The sequence below is a fragment of the Drosophila yakuba genome, chromosome 3L (genome assembly GCF_016746365.2).
Source record: "Drosophila yakuba strain Tai18E2 chromosome 3L, Prin_Dyak_Tai18E2_2.1, whole genome shotgun sequence".
In the NCBI taxonomy this organism is placed as follows: Eukaryota; Metazoa; Arthropoda; class Insecta; order Diptera; family Drosophilidae; genus Drosophila; species Drosophila yakuba.
This window is the reverse complement of record NC_052529.2, coordinates 1801407-1814114: the sequence shown is the minus strand read 5'-3', so window position 1 is coordinate 1814114 and position 12708 is coordinate 1801407. Positions and strand designations below refer to the sequence as shown.

At 49.0% G+C, this 12708-nt stretch overlaps 4 protein-coding genes across 6 annotated transcripts; 1 reads left to right on the top strand and 3 right to left on the bottom strand.

Moving 5' to 3' along the window:
• Positions 1-3265: 3265 nt before the first annotated feature.
• LOC6532453 (PAX-interacting protein 1) lies at positions 3266-6960 on the bottom strand. 2 transcript variants are annotated; one of them, XM_015193876.2, is made up of 5 exons: positions 6737-6960; positions 6491-6625; positions 4592-5040; positions 4347-4515; positions 3266-3871 (listed from the first exon to the last, which is right to left on the bottom strand). In XM_015193876.2, exons 1-5 carry the CDS (start codon positions 6852-6854, stop codon positions 3468-3470), a joined length of 1275 nt encoding a protein of 424 aa, XP_015049362.1. In that variant the 5' UTR covers positions 6855-6960; the 3' UTR covers positions 3266-3467. The 2 variants fall into 2 exon arrangements, with proteins under 2 accessions (XP_015049362.1, XP_002093200.1); XM_002093164.4 differs by lacking the exons at positions 3266-3871; positions 4347-4515; positions 4592-5040 and adding exons at positions 5137-5633; positions 5695-6255 and having other exon boundaries at positions 6737-6959.
• A 203-nt stretch (positions 6961-7163) lies between these two features.
• LOC6532452 (protein JTB) lies at positions 7164-7992 on the top strand. Of its 2 annotated transcripts, none has more exons than XM_015193875.2 (2): positions 7164-7257; positions 7317-7992. In XM_015193875.2, the coding sequence occupies exon 2, from the start codon at positions 7377-7379 to the stop codon at positions 7833-7835; it is 459 nt and encodes a 152-aa protein (XP_015049361.1). In that variant the 5' UTR covers positions 7164-7257; positions 7317-7376; the 3' UTR covers positions 7836-7992. The 2 variants fall into 2 exon arrangements, with proteins under 2 accessions (XP_015049361.1, XP_002093199.1); XM_002093163.4 differs by having other exon boundaries at positions 7185-7257; positions 7327-7992.
• LOC6532451 (patj homolog) lies at positions 7884-11263 on the bottom strand. Its single transcript, XM_002093162.3, has 2 exons — positions 9375-11263; positions 7884-9316 (listed from the first exon to the last, which is right to left on the bottom strand). The coding sequence occupies exons 1-2, from the start codon at positions 10923-10925 to the stop codon at positions 8252-8254; spliced, it is 2616 nt and encodes an 871-aa protein (XP_002093198.1). The 5' UTR covers positions 10926-11263; the 3' UTR covers positions 7884-8251.
• A 174-nt stretch (positions 11264-11437) lies between these two features.
• On the bottom strand, positions 11438-12686 carry LOC6532450 (dnaJ homolog subfamily B member 13). Its single transcript, XM_002093161.4, has 2 exons — positions 11702-12686; positions 11438-11640 (listed from the first exon to the last, which is right to left on the bottom strand). The coding sequence occupies exons 1-2, from the start codon at positions 12684-12686 to the stop codon at positions 11525-11527; spliced, it is 1101 nt and encodes a 366-aa protein (XP_002093197.1). The 3' UTR covers positions 11438-11524.
• Between the last annotated feature and the right edge of the window lie 22 nt (positions 12687-12708).

Below are 12708 nucleotides of genomic sequence, written 5' to 3'. Positions count from 1 at the left end.
ATTCCGACATATGCCAATAAATAAAGCCAGCTAATTTATTTCGCTTCCGTTTTTCATTTTAATTACCGAACATCTCGCTTGTAATTCAGCTGAACAAATATTTTGCTGTTCGTAATACATCATCAATAAATTATTAATGACTTGTTTAACTTAGAAATATTTAATGAATTTAGTAATGCTAATTTCATTCATCAGATCGACTTGATTTGTTTACGAATTCTGAATGTTTAATTTAATTATAATTAAAAATACAATACATTTATTTTTGTTAAAGTGATAAAATCAAAATGATTTTTATGGACACATTAAAGATGCTGATATTGTCATTGTGATTTGAAAGTGCATTAAATCCCTTAGGAACTCTGTACACACTCGACTTTGGAAGCGACTTTACCTAGTTGTAGGCCTACTTGTGTGTTGGCATCCATGACCTCCTTCAACAAATCACCTGCTGATAACACACACTGAACCACAATGGAGTGTGACACTACGGAGAGCGATTACGTGAGCGACATTGAAATTGGATACAGCATGATAAATAGTCGGAGGCGGCTGAGCTCTTTACGCATGAGCTGAAGGCTGGCGTATTTTAATTTCTTTCATTAAACACTTGAAAGCCCCCACCACGAAGTGGTTGTCCCCATCACTTTGATTGGATGTCAGCCGAGTTTGATTTTATTGACTGGCCAAGTTAATGAGCCCCAGACAACACTTCGTATAATTATCGCTCGCCTTATGTCAATGCAAAATACGGCTGTGTTCGCATTTATTTAATTTCATTTCATTTTATGGGTTCACAATGTTTCGCTTAATGGAGGATCGGTTTCCTCATTAAGACATAAAATTATGCAAACTGATTCTGGGAGACTGCAAATTCGGCTCTGGCTTTTGCGGCAAGATAGTACAGGTCAATTAAATTGTAAATTGTAAATGCAATTAAAAAGCCATATCAATCAGTTTGCCTATCGATTAGCATACACAAGTTTTTCCAATTATGTGTGTGTCTGTGTGCTTAAGTTCGAATAGTAAATCAACAGAAATGTCTGTTAAGATCACTTTGGTCTGACAAGTTGCCTTCGGTGTGATATGGTAAAGTGCACAGAAAGAAATTGGGCGCTCTTAATGGGATTCGAATTTAGGGGGTTACTATAACTTATCTAATTGTCATATGTGATATGTTCTTCCGCACCATTTCGAAAACGTTACCTCTGCCTTATGTTCATGTATATTATATATAGTTTGCTTATATTTTTCCCTCACTGTATGCCTGCTTGGTGATGGTGGTTGTTGGGCTGTGGAACTGTCTTTGGTCTGCGCTGATCATTGCTGGGCAAAACAGGTCTTTCAAAAGATTATTATCGCTTTTATGGTGTTTTTATCGTTTTTACAGCATTTTTTATGTCTTTATGATTGATCTGATGAAGTTTTAGTTTTTGTTCGCTGTATTTTCGGGACTTAACTGCTGCTGGTCTTTTGCAAGTATTTTATTTTTTGTGGTGAGAGTGTGGGAGAATTTTGCTAGGCGCACTAATCTGATGTGATAATTTTAATTTTGATAAATTACCATTGCAAGCGAGCGGTTGATACATGGTAATTTTCCAATAGCTTTGCGGGATTGGATTGGGATTGGGATTGGAGTGGATTAGTCGGCGGAAACTGGGTTAGGAAACGAAGCCTTATCGCTATGTGCTGGCCCTGCCCAACTCCACCCAGTTCTACCGACACGGCTCACATTTCTGGTTTCTGGACTCGCAACTTCGAATTAATCTGTCAACGACTATCGACCACCGATCTGCGAACAGCTACCCGGTTACCCTGTGCCCCATATGCAGTTACAGATGAATTAAACATGAGCCACAAGCCACCAACCACCAGCCATCAGGCTTCGCATTGTTTTCCCCCACCTGTCATAATTCATACCCGGGCACATCTAACGAATGCCACCTAGATGTCAACCCACGAATTCTCGAATGCAAACGCTGAATGCTGAAATATTGATATTGAACGCCTGACTGACGCGGCAGATATAAACAGCACTGGGAATAAATACTGTTGGATATTGGATACAACTTTATAATAGATGTATGTACACAAATATAACTATAAGAGTTAAGTGATGAATGATATAATGCAAGAATATTTCATTCCAATATCATATAATCCATGGAGATGTTTTACCAAAAATCAGCATATATACTTTATTTCACATGTACCCATATGGCAGAACCCAGCTCCGATTCGGGGGCAATCGGCCGCAAAAGTCACAGCCAATAACCCAACTCAATGCCTTCGGAACGGAGCGGATCGAAGTGGATCGGTTGGAATGAGTGCGGGTTCATTTATCTTTATTAGGATTGGCAATTGGCAGCCACGCAGATAACAGACAGAAGACAAAAGGCGATGCAGGGTCTCTGGGAGGGGAGACCCCGCGATTACCAGTCATTTGTAATGTCGCCCGAGCTGATACGCTCATTTAAGTTAGTTGTTTATGTAACACATTTCTGCCGGCCATAAAACAAGATTTCTAATGGTCCCGCAGCACTTGCACTTTGCAATTGCACACAATTAAGTGTAATAATTTATGATAAATTGCCATTTAATCAGAAGAATAAACCCAATACCCATACCAATGCCGAAACGAATCGAACCGAACCGAAACAATTTCTTTTTAATTAACAATATGCTAATCGCTGGGGCTCCCTTTTTCAGTTGCAGTTGGCATTTCAGGTTCAGGTTCAAGAAACACTGGAACTAATTCGCAGATCGGCAAAAGAAGGAATTATTATCGGGATTTGACAATAAAAATAATCCCCACCAAGCTGCCAAGTGTCGATTGAACGGCGGCATCGGGCGTATCGAACATGATTGAACGAATAATTAATGGCCGCGGATTAGCGACAAGTACAACAGGCCCCGCTGGATGGATGCTGTACCGCCGCGGGCAGCAAATTAATCAGCACTGGTAGACGAAATGGACGTGGGCGTGGATGTCTAGATGGAGATACGGAGTCATACGAGTGGAGCTGGTTCTGAAAGGAGTTTGTCATGGAGCCACTCAGATCAACGCCTTCAAGGCCAAGACGTCGTGGTCGAATTCGATATCCTTGCCAGAACTGCGCGCTGAGCTGAGCAAGTCCACGCACTTATTGTTATTGATTCCATAACCTGTTCAGCATTAGGGTTCATTGTGGCCACAGCATATGCAAAACAGCAGCTCGGGCAAACGACCTGCTTGGCCAGAGTGTAAATATAGTAGGCGCGCATATTTAGCGACTAAAATTAGCGATTCATTCAAAAAAACACATATTTAATATTCAAAAAGGCATAACAATGACAACAAGCTAAAAGGAAAATGCATTCCCAAAACAGGAAAAACAGCGACACACATACGCACGACTAACACGATAAAAACCATTGAAAAGGTGACAAAGAAGATTTGAAATGTTACAGCTACGACGAATGGCCCACTACTCCTGCTGCACCGCCGTCTCTTCCAGGTTGCAGAAGACGTTGCGCATCTTGTCCAGGTCGGGCGGCGCGGTGTCCGGGTTCCGTATCCACATGATGTAGGCCTGCTTGTCGGTCCGGGTCAGCGGTTTGAAGTTTCGTGGATTCTGGGCCTCCTCGTCCTGCAGCTTGGAGTTGTAGCGCGCGTAGAGGAAGATGCGGTATCGCCAGTTGTCGAAGGTCTGCTTCCACTCGGTCACGTGCTTCACGGCGCCCTGCGGCACGGCGTTCAGCAGGTTGGCCAGCTTCAGCCAGTAGGGGTCCAGTACGGGATCGTTGCGGCGGTGGTCGTTGATGAACTGGTGCTGCTGCAGGAAGTGCACGTACAGCTCCTTCTGCCGCTTGGACATCCGCTCCTTGCGCTCTGCGGGCGAGAAACAGTTGCACTCATTAACACCATTGTTCCGCAATCAGCCAAATTATTATTTAAACATTCAAATACATGTATTTACGGTCAAATTAATGCAAATAATATGCACCTGATCATATTGCAGTGCTTTGTTTATGGACATCGCGATTGGAGCCTTAATGGAAAACCGCAATTATTTTATTAAAATACATTTTAAATTTTTCTGGCAATACATCGGAACAATGCCACAAGTGGGCAATAAATGGAAGAAGTATACAGGAGGGTGAAGTCATCTAAAGATAATATCTGGAATGTGTTTTGTTAGTTCGGACAAGCTAAATACATTTCCAAGACCTGATCGGCGTAGTAAAATGTTTATATCACCACAAGAGTAATATATGTACATCTCATAAATTTTATTGATGTTTAAAATTAGATTTGATAGTGTTTTCTTTATTTTGTTTGTACTTTTTCATATGGAGTCACTTACGTCGAATGTTGTTTGTCGTAGTAGTGCCCATGGCCATGTTGACTCCCTGCTGCTGCTGAATCTGTTGCTGTTGCTCCTGCTGCTGCTGTAGGAGAGCCAGGTGATGTTGCTGCTGCAGGTGTTGATGCTGCTGCTGCTGCTGGATAATGTACTCCTGCTGGATGCGCTCCTAAAATAATAATGCGGCAGGTCCAAACTATATATATCACAAAATCGTCACATATGCCAGAAGTGGACAAACTCACCTCGTGTTGCTGCAGCTGCTGCTGTTGCAGATGTTGGTGATGCGAGGTGGGCGGCGGTGGCAGCGGCAGAGCCGCGGGCAAAGGAAAAGGCGGTGGTGGTAGCGGCTGCGAGTGCGGCGAGTCCGGCAGCTCGTCCTGCGTATCGTAGTCCATCTTGGGCGAGCAGGCCTCGTAGGCGGGCATGCCCAACTCCGCGGAGGCAGCTCCACTACTGGCTTTATCAATCCGGTACTTCATGCTCTCCTCGTGCTCATGCTCATGCTCGGGCTCGTGATCCTCGTCCTCGCAGGGTGGCAGAGCCATGAGCGGAGTGGGCGCGGCCTCCAGCACATTGCTGGGCTGGCACAAATTGGTGGGCTCCTCGGGCGTTGGCGAATCGTTGAGCATTTTCTGGTTCGCACAGCTGCACTGGCGATTCAGCACATAGTTGTCCAGGGCGACATCGTAGACTGAAATAAATAAGTATGGTATTTAGTATTTAGAAGATATAATTTTGAATTACATATTTTATGACTAATCTAATTCAACATAAAAAACGCGGTTTCTTTCTCTTAAAAAGTATTGTATTTCTTAGCACTAGTTAAAGTACACATTAACAGTTTCATTTTTTGCACTTTGATCCCGATCTAGTAGTCGTAGCTGTTAGTTGCCGTGGTGGCTTCGTCCAACGGCACGAACATGTCCATCTTTTCGTAGTCCTGCGGCGCTATGTGCTTGTGGCTGGTCCACATGGCATACGCCTTCTGGTCGGTAGCTGTCAGGGGTTTGAAGTTCTTAGGATCGGTCGTTTCCGACATGCTCAGCTTGGAGTTGTAGCGTGTGTACATGAAGATGCGGTACCGCCAGGCGTCAAAGGTTTGCTTCCAGTCCTCCACGTTCTTGACGGCTCCTTGGGGAACACTGTTCAACATGTGGGCCAGTTTGGCCCACAGGGGTTCGGTGAGGCCATCATGCCGGCGATGGTTTGAGAGCATGCAGGGATTGTCTTCGAAAAACTTAACGTACAGCTCCTTTTGGTCCTTGGACATGCGTTCGCCGCGTTCTTGAAGAGAATTTTAAAGGATTAAGTTCGGATTTCAGAGTGGTGCAAGGACTTCTCTCACTTCTAAAGCGACTCATTAGACCCGGCGTGTAAGGCGACTGTTGGGAGGCATTTGGTGCATTCATTGGCGGCAAAGGATGCGTGTAGCTGGGGAAGATCTGCTGACCCGGCAGCAGCTGTTGCTGATGCTGTTGCTGCTGGGCTTGGTGCTGTTCCTGGCGCGCCAGGAATCTAGAGGCCCGCTGCAGACGCTCCACCTCCGATTCGGACTCTGACTTGGGTATTATATCCATCGGGTCAATAGCTTGGGTCATCGATTCTGGCGTCCGTTCCGAGTAAGCCTGACCCAGGCGAAGTTTGTGGGAACTGTCCGTTGGTTCCGACACCGAGTTGTTGCCCTGCTGGTCCAGTGGCGAATCCACAGCCTCAGAGCTCATTCCTAGGGCCGGAGAGGAGGGCTGGGAGCCAGGCACATATTCGTGGGCGTGGTGCGAGGCACTTTCATTGGAACGCTGTGGCAGTGGCACGTGGTGCTGGTGCGGATGGGCGTGGTGCTTCAGGACCGCCATCGAGCAGGAGGGCTCGTAGGAGAGCAGCTCCTTGGCGTGGCCATCGTCCAGAGCTGCAAGAGGGAGCATTTTACAATTTGGGTTTTATTACAGATGGCAATCGCAGAGACTTACAAGCGAAGCGCACGCAGCGTCTACATAAACACAACTGATCTACAAACAAGACCGGACTCCGTAACTCCGGAACTCCGCGTCACCGCGACTCCGCGACTTTGGGTTGCCCGCAGTCACTCGAACGCTTAAACGCTAATTGAAACGCGGCTTAGCCGTAACTTAAACGCTATTTACCTTGACTGATCTCTATAACGAAGTTGGTGAGATCGTGCCTCTGGGCCAGATAGTGCAGCAGCAGCTCGTCCGGGATGTTGAAGCCGATCTTCTTGTTCCGGAACTCGAAGTTGTAGATCCCGAAGGCGGCGCGCACTGTGGGGTGGGATTTGTTAGGTTTATTTCATGCTTGGCAACCTAATCGCTTGGGGGCTCCGTGTTTTTGGCCTCCACCTCCACCCCCTGCCAATTTCCACCACTGCTTACCCACGTTCTTCAGGTCCCATATGTTTAGGTTGCGGTTCTCCTCGGGCACCCCGATCATCAGCAGCTTTTTCGTGTCGCGAAACTGAAACGGAATTATGATCCCCGATCGCAGCACCATTTTTGAAGCGCCCACACACGCGATTTATAAAAATTTTCACAGATTTCTCACGTCCGCTTTGTGCTTGTCCTCCGTAATTGTTTTGGTCTCCGTTTATTGTCGTTCGTAAACAGCGAACTAGTTTCGAGCTGCCCGCTGTCTGGTCACACTGCTGCAGTTCCGCAACCCGGAGCGGAACCAGAGGCTTAAATGATTACCTAGGAAACTATAAGTACCTTTTCAATTAATTAATGACTTAATGCAAACATACAAAAGTTATGCATGTGCCAATTCTTACTTCTTATATTATATTATCTGAATCGCCAAACATGAACTAGTTCCAAAGACGGCTGTACAAAAATAAACGCCTTCGCCTGGTCACACAGTAAAGCTGATTTCATAGCAAGAAAAACCAAAACAAAAGGTATACGAGTAATACCATTCATATTGTCTTGGAATTATCCACCCACTTAGCATACATAGGTTCTTCCAGGTTGTTTCCAACACTTGACCCGATACGAGAGTTAGCTGCCCGCCTCCACAATGCTAGAGAACTGCCAGCGACACCACATGCTCCTTGGACTAGGAGCCCTTACGATGGTCACCATCCTCGTCCTCTTCGTGGAATCACGATATGCGGCAGAAGGGCCCCGTCGCCGAGAGCCGCAGTATGTCATCGAAGACAACTCCACCTGCTGGCGGAATGAGAAGTACACGATAGTGCAGGAGTGCCACCCGTGCTCCGAATTCGACATAGTCAGCCGGAGCCTAGGCGTCTGCATCCACACGCACTACAAGGAGTTGCTGCGCTGCCAGAGTGGCGAGATCGTAACCAGGAGCTGCGACCGGGTGGCGCTCATCGAGCAGATGAACTTCCTGAAATTCGAAGTCTTGTGCCTTGTAATCGGATTGCTGAGCTACCTGGTCAGTTATGCCCGCGATCGAATCCTGTCCAGGCGCAACTACATGAGGATCGAACGACAGCTAAACCGCGTGCAATAACCCCCGCCAAATCATCCATTCCGTTCCCCAAGTGATACTCATTGACCGTACGGAAGGTACATTATTTAATTTAGTTTAAGTACATACATTGTGGAAATACCATGTTAAAATTCATTCGCTAATACTAGGGGGTTTAATATATTGCATATTTGTGGAATGCTCGTTTTTAGGGGACAAACGCAATTCGGTGCTAATAATATGCATAACATTTTGATTCGGTAATAACAATCGGTCCTGTACTTCTGGCATCCTTTCAAATTGGCAGATTCTACTGCCTGTTCTATATTCGTAGAAAATATCGACTAACTAAGCCCTAAAAAGCTGTTAAATGCCGATGCGACCGCGTTTGATTGGATGCAGAAACAGGTTTAAAGATTCAGCTGCCTGGAATGTGTGGAATTCTTCGTTGTAACTCCCTAGTTCCGCCAATCGGGAATCAGGTCCGGTTCAGCTCCCATGGAGGCACTGGGCGGCATGGCGGGCGGAGCAACTGTGGGCAAGGCTGGAGGCGATGGCTGCGCGTCCAAGGTCTCCTCGCTGGTAGTGCTCGCGTTACTGCAAGCCTTCAGGGAGTTGTCCGTCATGGGCAGTGGTTTGGCCACCCCAATACGCACTACTCCCTTGGAAGCACCCTTCAAAGCCTGCACAGCCTGGTCCAGCGAGGCGTTCTCCAGGTTAATGGAGTTCACAAACAACAATCGATCTCCTGGAATAAGGCGTCCATCCAATTGAGCCACGCCCCCTGGTACCAGAGAACGGATTACAATCAGCGTATCGTTGGGATCCAGCGGATCTTGATAATCCAGAATGGAAAAGCCCAAACCACGATCGCCCTTGACCAATTCGATGATTTGCGGTTGGGACGACCACATAGCCAATCCGGTCAGTGGCTCCAGGGAGCGCGACTTCAGCTTACTAAACGACGCAGCGGCGGCAGCCACTGAATCTCCATCGGCCACGGAGCCCGCGGTGGCCAGACTACCATCTGATTTGGCCTTCACCAGGCGATCGGTAGCAGGCAGGAGGTTCTCAAAGTTGTTGCTCAACTTTTTCAGGGTGTCATCAGAGAATGGGAGAAGCGAGCTGTTTCTGTTGCGACCGCAAACCATGCGCACATCCAGCGGCAGTTCCTTGAGTATAGCCACCACCTCCAGGTGGTTCATGCCCAGCAACCGCTCGCCGTTTACCTCCAGCAATTCATCGCCAGAGCGAAGTACTCCATTCACGCCTACGGGTCCGTCGGGCAAGATTGAACGAATATAGTGATGGGGTCGTACCTCGCGCCCTCCTTCGACGTCCACGGTTCCCTCCAAGGAGATTCCCAAGCCGCCGACCGCGAACTTCTTGATCTGGGCCACAATCACCTCCACATCGGAGCCCACAATCTTCTGCCACTTGCGAATAATTTCTGTTTCGGCGTCGTCCGACAGCTCCGGATCCGTGTAGTATTTGTGACGGGTGATAACACCGCTGTTCTTGGCCTGAAACATGTTAAGCTGTAAGGTTTGCTGGTGTGTTACTCCTTTGACTAATACTCACCTCTGTTTTATCTGCCAAGGGTAGCACTTCCGTGGGTATGATCTTCGTGGAGCCGTCCAGGGAATCCCTTACAGCTACCAGTTGCTTACCCGCTCCAAATGAGCTCAATGTGGTGGTGGTCATTGTGGTAACCGACGGCGGAGCGGTCATGAATGCTTCCGGCGCTGGTAAGGCTTCCTCCTCCAACTCCCGAGTGATGCTACGTGATGGTGTAGTTGTGGCCGAGGACGTTGTGGCCACAGGCGTGGGCATGGGAGCCCTTGAAGGCGTTCCAGGAGCACTGGATGGAAGCTTGTCATTCGCAGCGATGGCCTGCTGCAGTTGCTCGAATTTGGGGCCCCTCAGGTAGCGTTCCAAGCGCAGGTTCACCACCTGACCAGACTTCTTTAGCAGCTCTACGGCCTGGTGGTTGGAGTAGCCTTGTAGCGACTGGCCGTCAACTTCAATGATGCGATCGTTCACCCGGATGCGACCACTCAGGTCCGCCGCTGATCCGGGCGAGACGCTCTTTACGAAAATGCCAGACAGCTCTTCTTTCTCACAAACATAGCCGGCAATGGTGATGCCCAGGCCATTAGCATCTTTCTTCAGCTCTACCTGAAGCTTCTCCGTTTCAGGAAGGGCAAGCAATTCCTCTAGGTCGATGTTGGGATCAATCAGCATGGAGGTCTCGCCGCGATAAACAAAGCGATCGTCTTCCGTGGTGGTCTGCGGTGTGGAGGCTGTGGAGCTCTCGCCAAAGATTTCCGGATAGCCGGTCGATATGAGGTACCGTTCCAGCTCGGCAGGATCGACGAGGACGCGCGTGGGCACCACAGCAGTGCCCGGTTCCAGGGCGTACTGGGGCGTAGGTACGCTCTGCTCGACGGGACGGGCGACCACCAGACGAACGTGGGTTCCAGACTGTCTTAGCACGGCAGCCACCTGTTCGGAGACCATTTCGTGCAGATTGACGTCTCCAATCTGGAGGATGTGGTCGCCCGAGCGCAAGCGGCCATCTTTATCGGCCACGCCCCCCGGCAGTATGGTCTTTACAATCACCCCCGAGTTGCGAGCTCCAATGATGCCGAATCCGAGACCCGTGCCGTCGTTGACCAGCTCTATGGCCTGGATCTGGGCGTAATCCGTGGCGTAGAGATCCGCCACTCCGGCTCCCTTTGAGTTCTGGCTCTGCGGGCGCGGCTCCTCGCCGACGCCTCCGGACTTATCCGGACTGCCCGGAGCAGAGTGGGAGTGCGACGAGGAGCGCTGTTCGTCAAAGTCGTACATCACCTCGCCGCCATTCAGACTGAGGACAAGGTTGCCCGCCACATCGATGTCGAAGTCGTTGGGCAACATGGACGGATGTTGGGCCAGCTGTGCGTTCAGCTCGGACAGCGAGTCCTGCACGTGGACGATGGTGCGAAAAACGGGATCCTGCAGGATGCCCAGAATGGTGCTGAGGCTCTCGGCCGTCTGCATCTGCAGCTTGGGGTCGTCGGACTCATCGATGCCCTTCTTCACAGCCTCGATCTGCTGAAGGGCGCTGGAAATGTCCGCGCTGAGGTGCATCTTGTGGCAGTGGGCGTGGCCAGCGAGCGGTGCGTGGTCAGTGGAGCGTGGTCCCCGTCTCTATCCCACTTCCGCTGGCGTTTCAATGGACTTCTGGGTGGGGGCGTTGTGGCGTTGGCACACTTTGTCCTAAACTGCGAAACGGGTAATCCGATTTGAACGCTAAGTGGGACAGCTCCGGATCAGTTACTGCGCCGTGTGGATGCCACGAAGTGTTTCCCCGCTCCGTTGCACTCTTTTTTGTGGGCACTTGCTCTGCTGCTTCAGCAATTGATTTTTAATTATCTCTGGAATGGAATGCCAAATGCATTTTCTTTTCTCCAACAGCTGATGGACAGGGTTGCCGAGCGGTTGCATTGTTCATCGATAGAGAATCGAAATAGTTGGAACAGTTGCCACCTTTTTAAAAATCAGTTCAAATTCGACCGTTACATCTGTGAATGTAACCAAATGGATATTTATTATCACATTCAAAAATATCATGCTGATTGTAATAAGAAAAGACCTAAAAGTAATATGGGTATTGTTCTCAACCTTTTAAACACAAAATTTAAATTTATTTTCGCTGTACGCACAATTTCTGTGCTCCAAATCTGCCATCAAACCATGTTACGTTCTTCCTCCTCCTCCAGTTCGACTTCGAGCTTGCGGAATTCGCGGAAAAATTGGCGTGTGATATGCTTCATATTTGGAGTCAAGTACTTTGGAAAAATATCTACAGAATTTAAAAGAAAAACTATCAGAAAAGAAACCCCCAAAAGAAAATGAAAACCCACAATCAAATTCTATAATGAGATCCCCATACTGCTCCACCTTCTTGTTGGCCTCCTTGATGGCCGTAACTGCATTCAAATTGCGGCACTTGGGCAGTCCCTCGAGGGGAACCACTTTGGTGTATCCCGGCTGCACTACGTCCGTAATGACCACCTTTAACTGACGCCTGTCCAGCGTGCAAATAAAGAACGTGAAGCCGGTGAAGGCCTGGCAGAGGTCAATAGAATGCCTGTAGACCAAGTCATGCTGGTTCCTCCTCTCAAAGTCCGGATGCGGCTTGTCGGCGGCAATGAAAATGATGTCCCCAGGAATGGTGGCCGGATAGCGATCACCCTCCTCCTTGAAGCAGAAGCGAGTTCCGGCCGTGGTGCCTGGGGCAATGTTCAGCTTTAAGGTGTGCTTGCGCTTCTCCAGACGCGACTCCTTGGCGTCCACGATCTCCTGGCGCCACACGTTCATCAGTTTGACGCAACCAGTGCGCACTTCCTCCAGAGACAGCTCGATGATCCTCTCCGTGCTGGCGTCCTTGGAACGCACGCCAATGCCATGCTGCCGCGTGGCGTATAAGCTCGGTGGATTGGCGATGGCATCGATTACGTTGGCATACGGCGAGTAGCTGCCGAAGACCCTTTCGTAGACCTTCATGTGGTCACCATCGTACTGATAGGGCGGAAAGTATCCGTTCGGCAGCATGACGCCCTCGAACAGACCCGCCTCGCCATAGCGATCGTATATGGCCCGGTAGAGATCGTTGCCCAGCACATCGAAGGCCATGTTGATGTAGGCCCACTGCCTGGGCTCGCCCATGGGTGAGAGATGCGTGAGACGACCCTCCTGGGCCAGCGGCACAAAGTCCTGCTCGTCCTTCTTGTCGCGATGTGGGCAAAGGCGAATGGCCAGGCGGCGGTAGGCCAGGGTAATCTGCTCCTTGGTAGAGTCTCTGGGCTGGTCCAGCACCGCGTAGTAGTCCAGCTCCGGGCGATTCATTGTATGTACTCCGATTCAAAAC

What these genes read in the sequence shown, in the direction of transcription:
- LOC6532453 (XM_015193876.2), bottom strand. Translation starts at nt 6,854, where the DNA reads ATGGTGCTGCGATCGGGGATCATAATTCCGTTTCAGTTTCGCGACACG. An exon ending in ATGGGACCTGAAGAACGTGG is followed by an intron (nt 6,626 to 6,736) that starts GTAAGCAGTGGT and finishes CCCACCCCACAG; the next exon opens with TGCGCGCCGCCTTCGGGATC. An exon ending in CGTTATAGAGATCAGTCAAG is followed by an intron (nt 5,041 to 6,490) that starts GTAAATAGCGTT and finishes TATTTATTTCAG; the next exon opens with TCTACGATGTCGCCCTGGAC.
- LOC6532452 (XM_015193875.2), top strand. Translation starts at nt 7,377, where the DNA reads ATGCTAGAGAACTGCCAGCGACACCACATGCTCCTTGGACTAGGAGCC.
- LOC6532451 (XM_002093162.3), bottom strand. Translation starts at nt 10,925, where the DNA reads ATGCACCTCAGCGCGGACATTTCCAGCGCCCTTCAGCAGATCGAGGCT. An exon ending in CCTTGGCAGATAAAACAGAG is followed by an intron (nt 9,317 to 9,374) that starts GTGAGTATTAGT and finishes AACATGTTTCAG; the next exon opens with GCCAAGAACAGCGGTGTTAT.
- LOC6532450 (XM_002093161.4), bottom strand. Translation starts at nt 12,686, where the DNA reads ATGAATCGCCCGGAGCTGGACTACTACGCGGTGCTGGACCAGCCCAGA. An exon ending in TCTCATTATAGAATTTGATT is followed by an intron (nt 11,641 to 11,701) that starts GTGGGTTTTCAT and finishes TAAATTCTGTAG; the next exon opens with ATATTTTTCCAAAGTACTTG.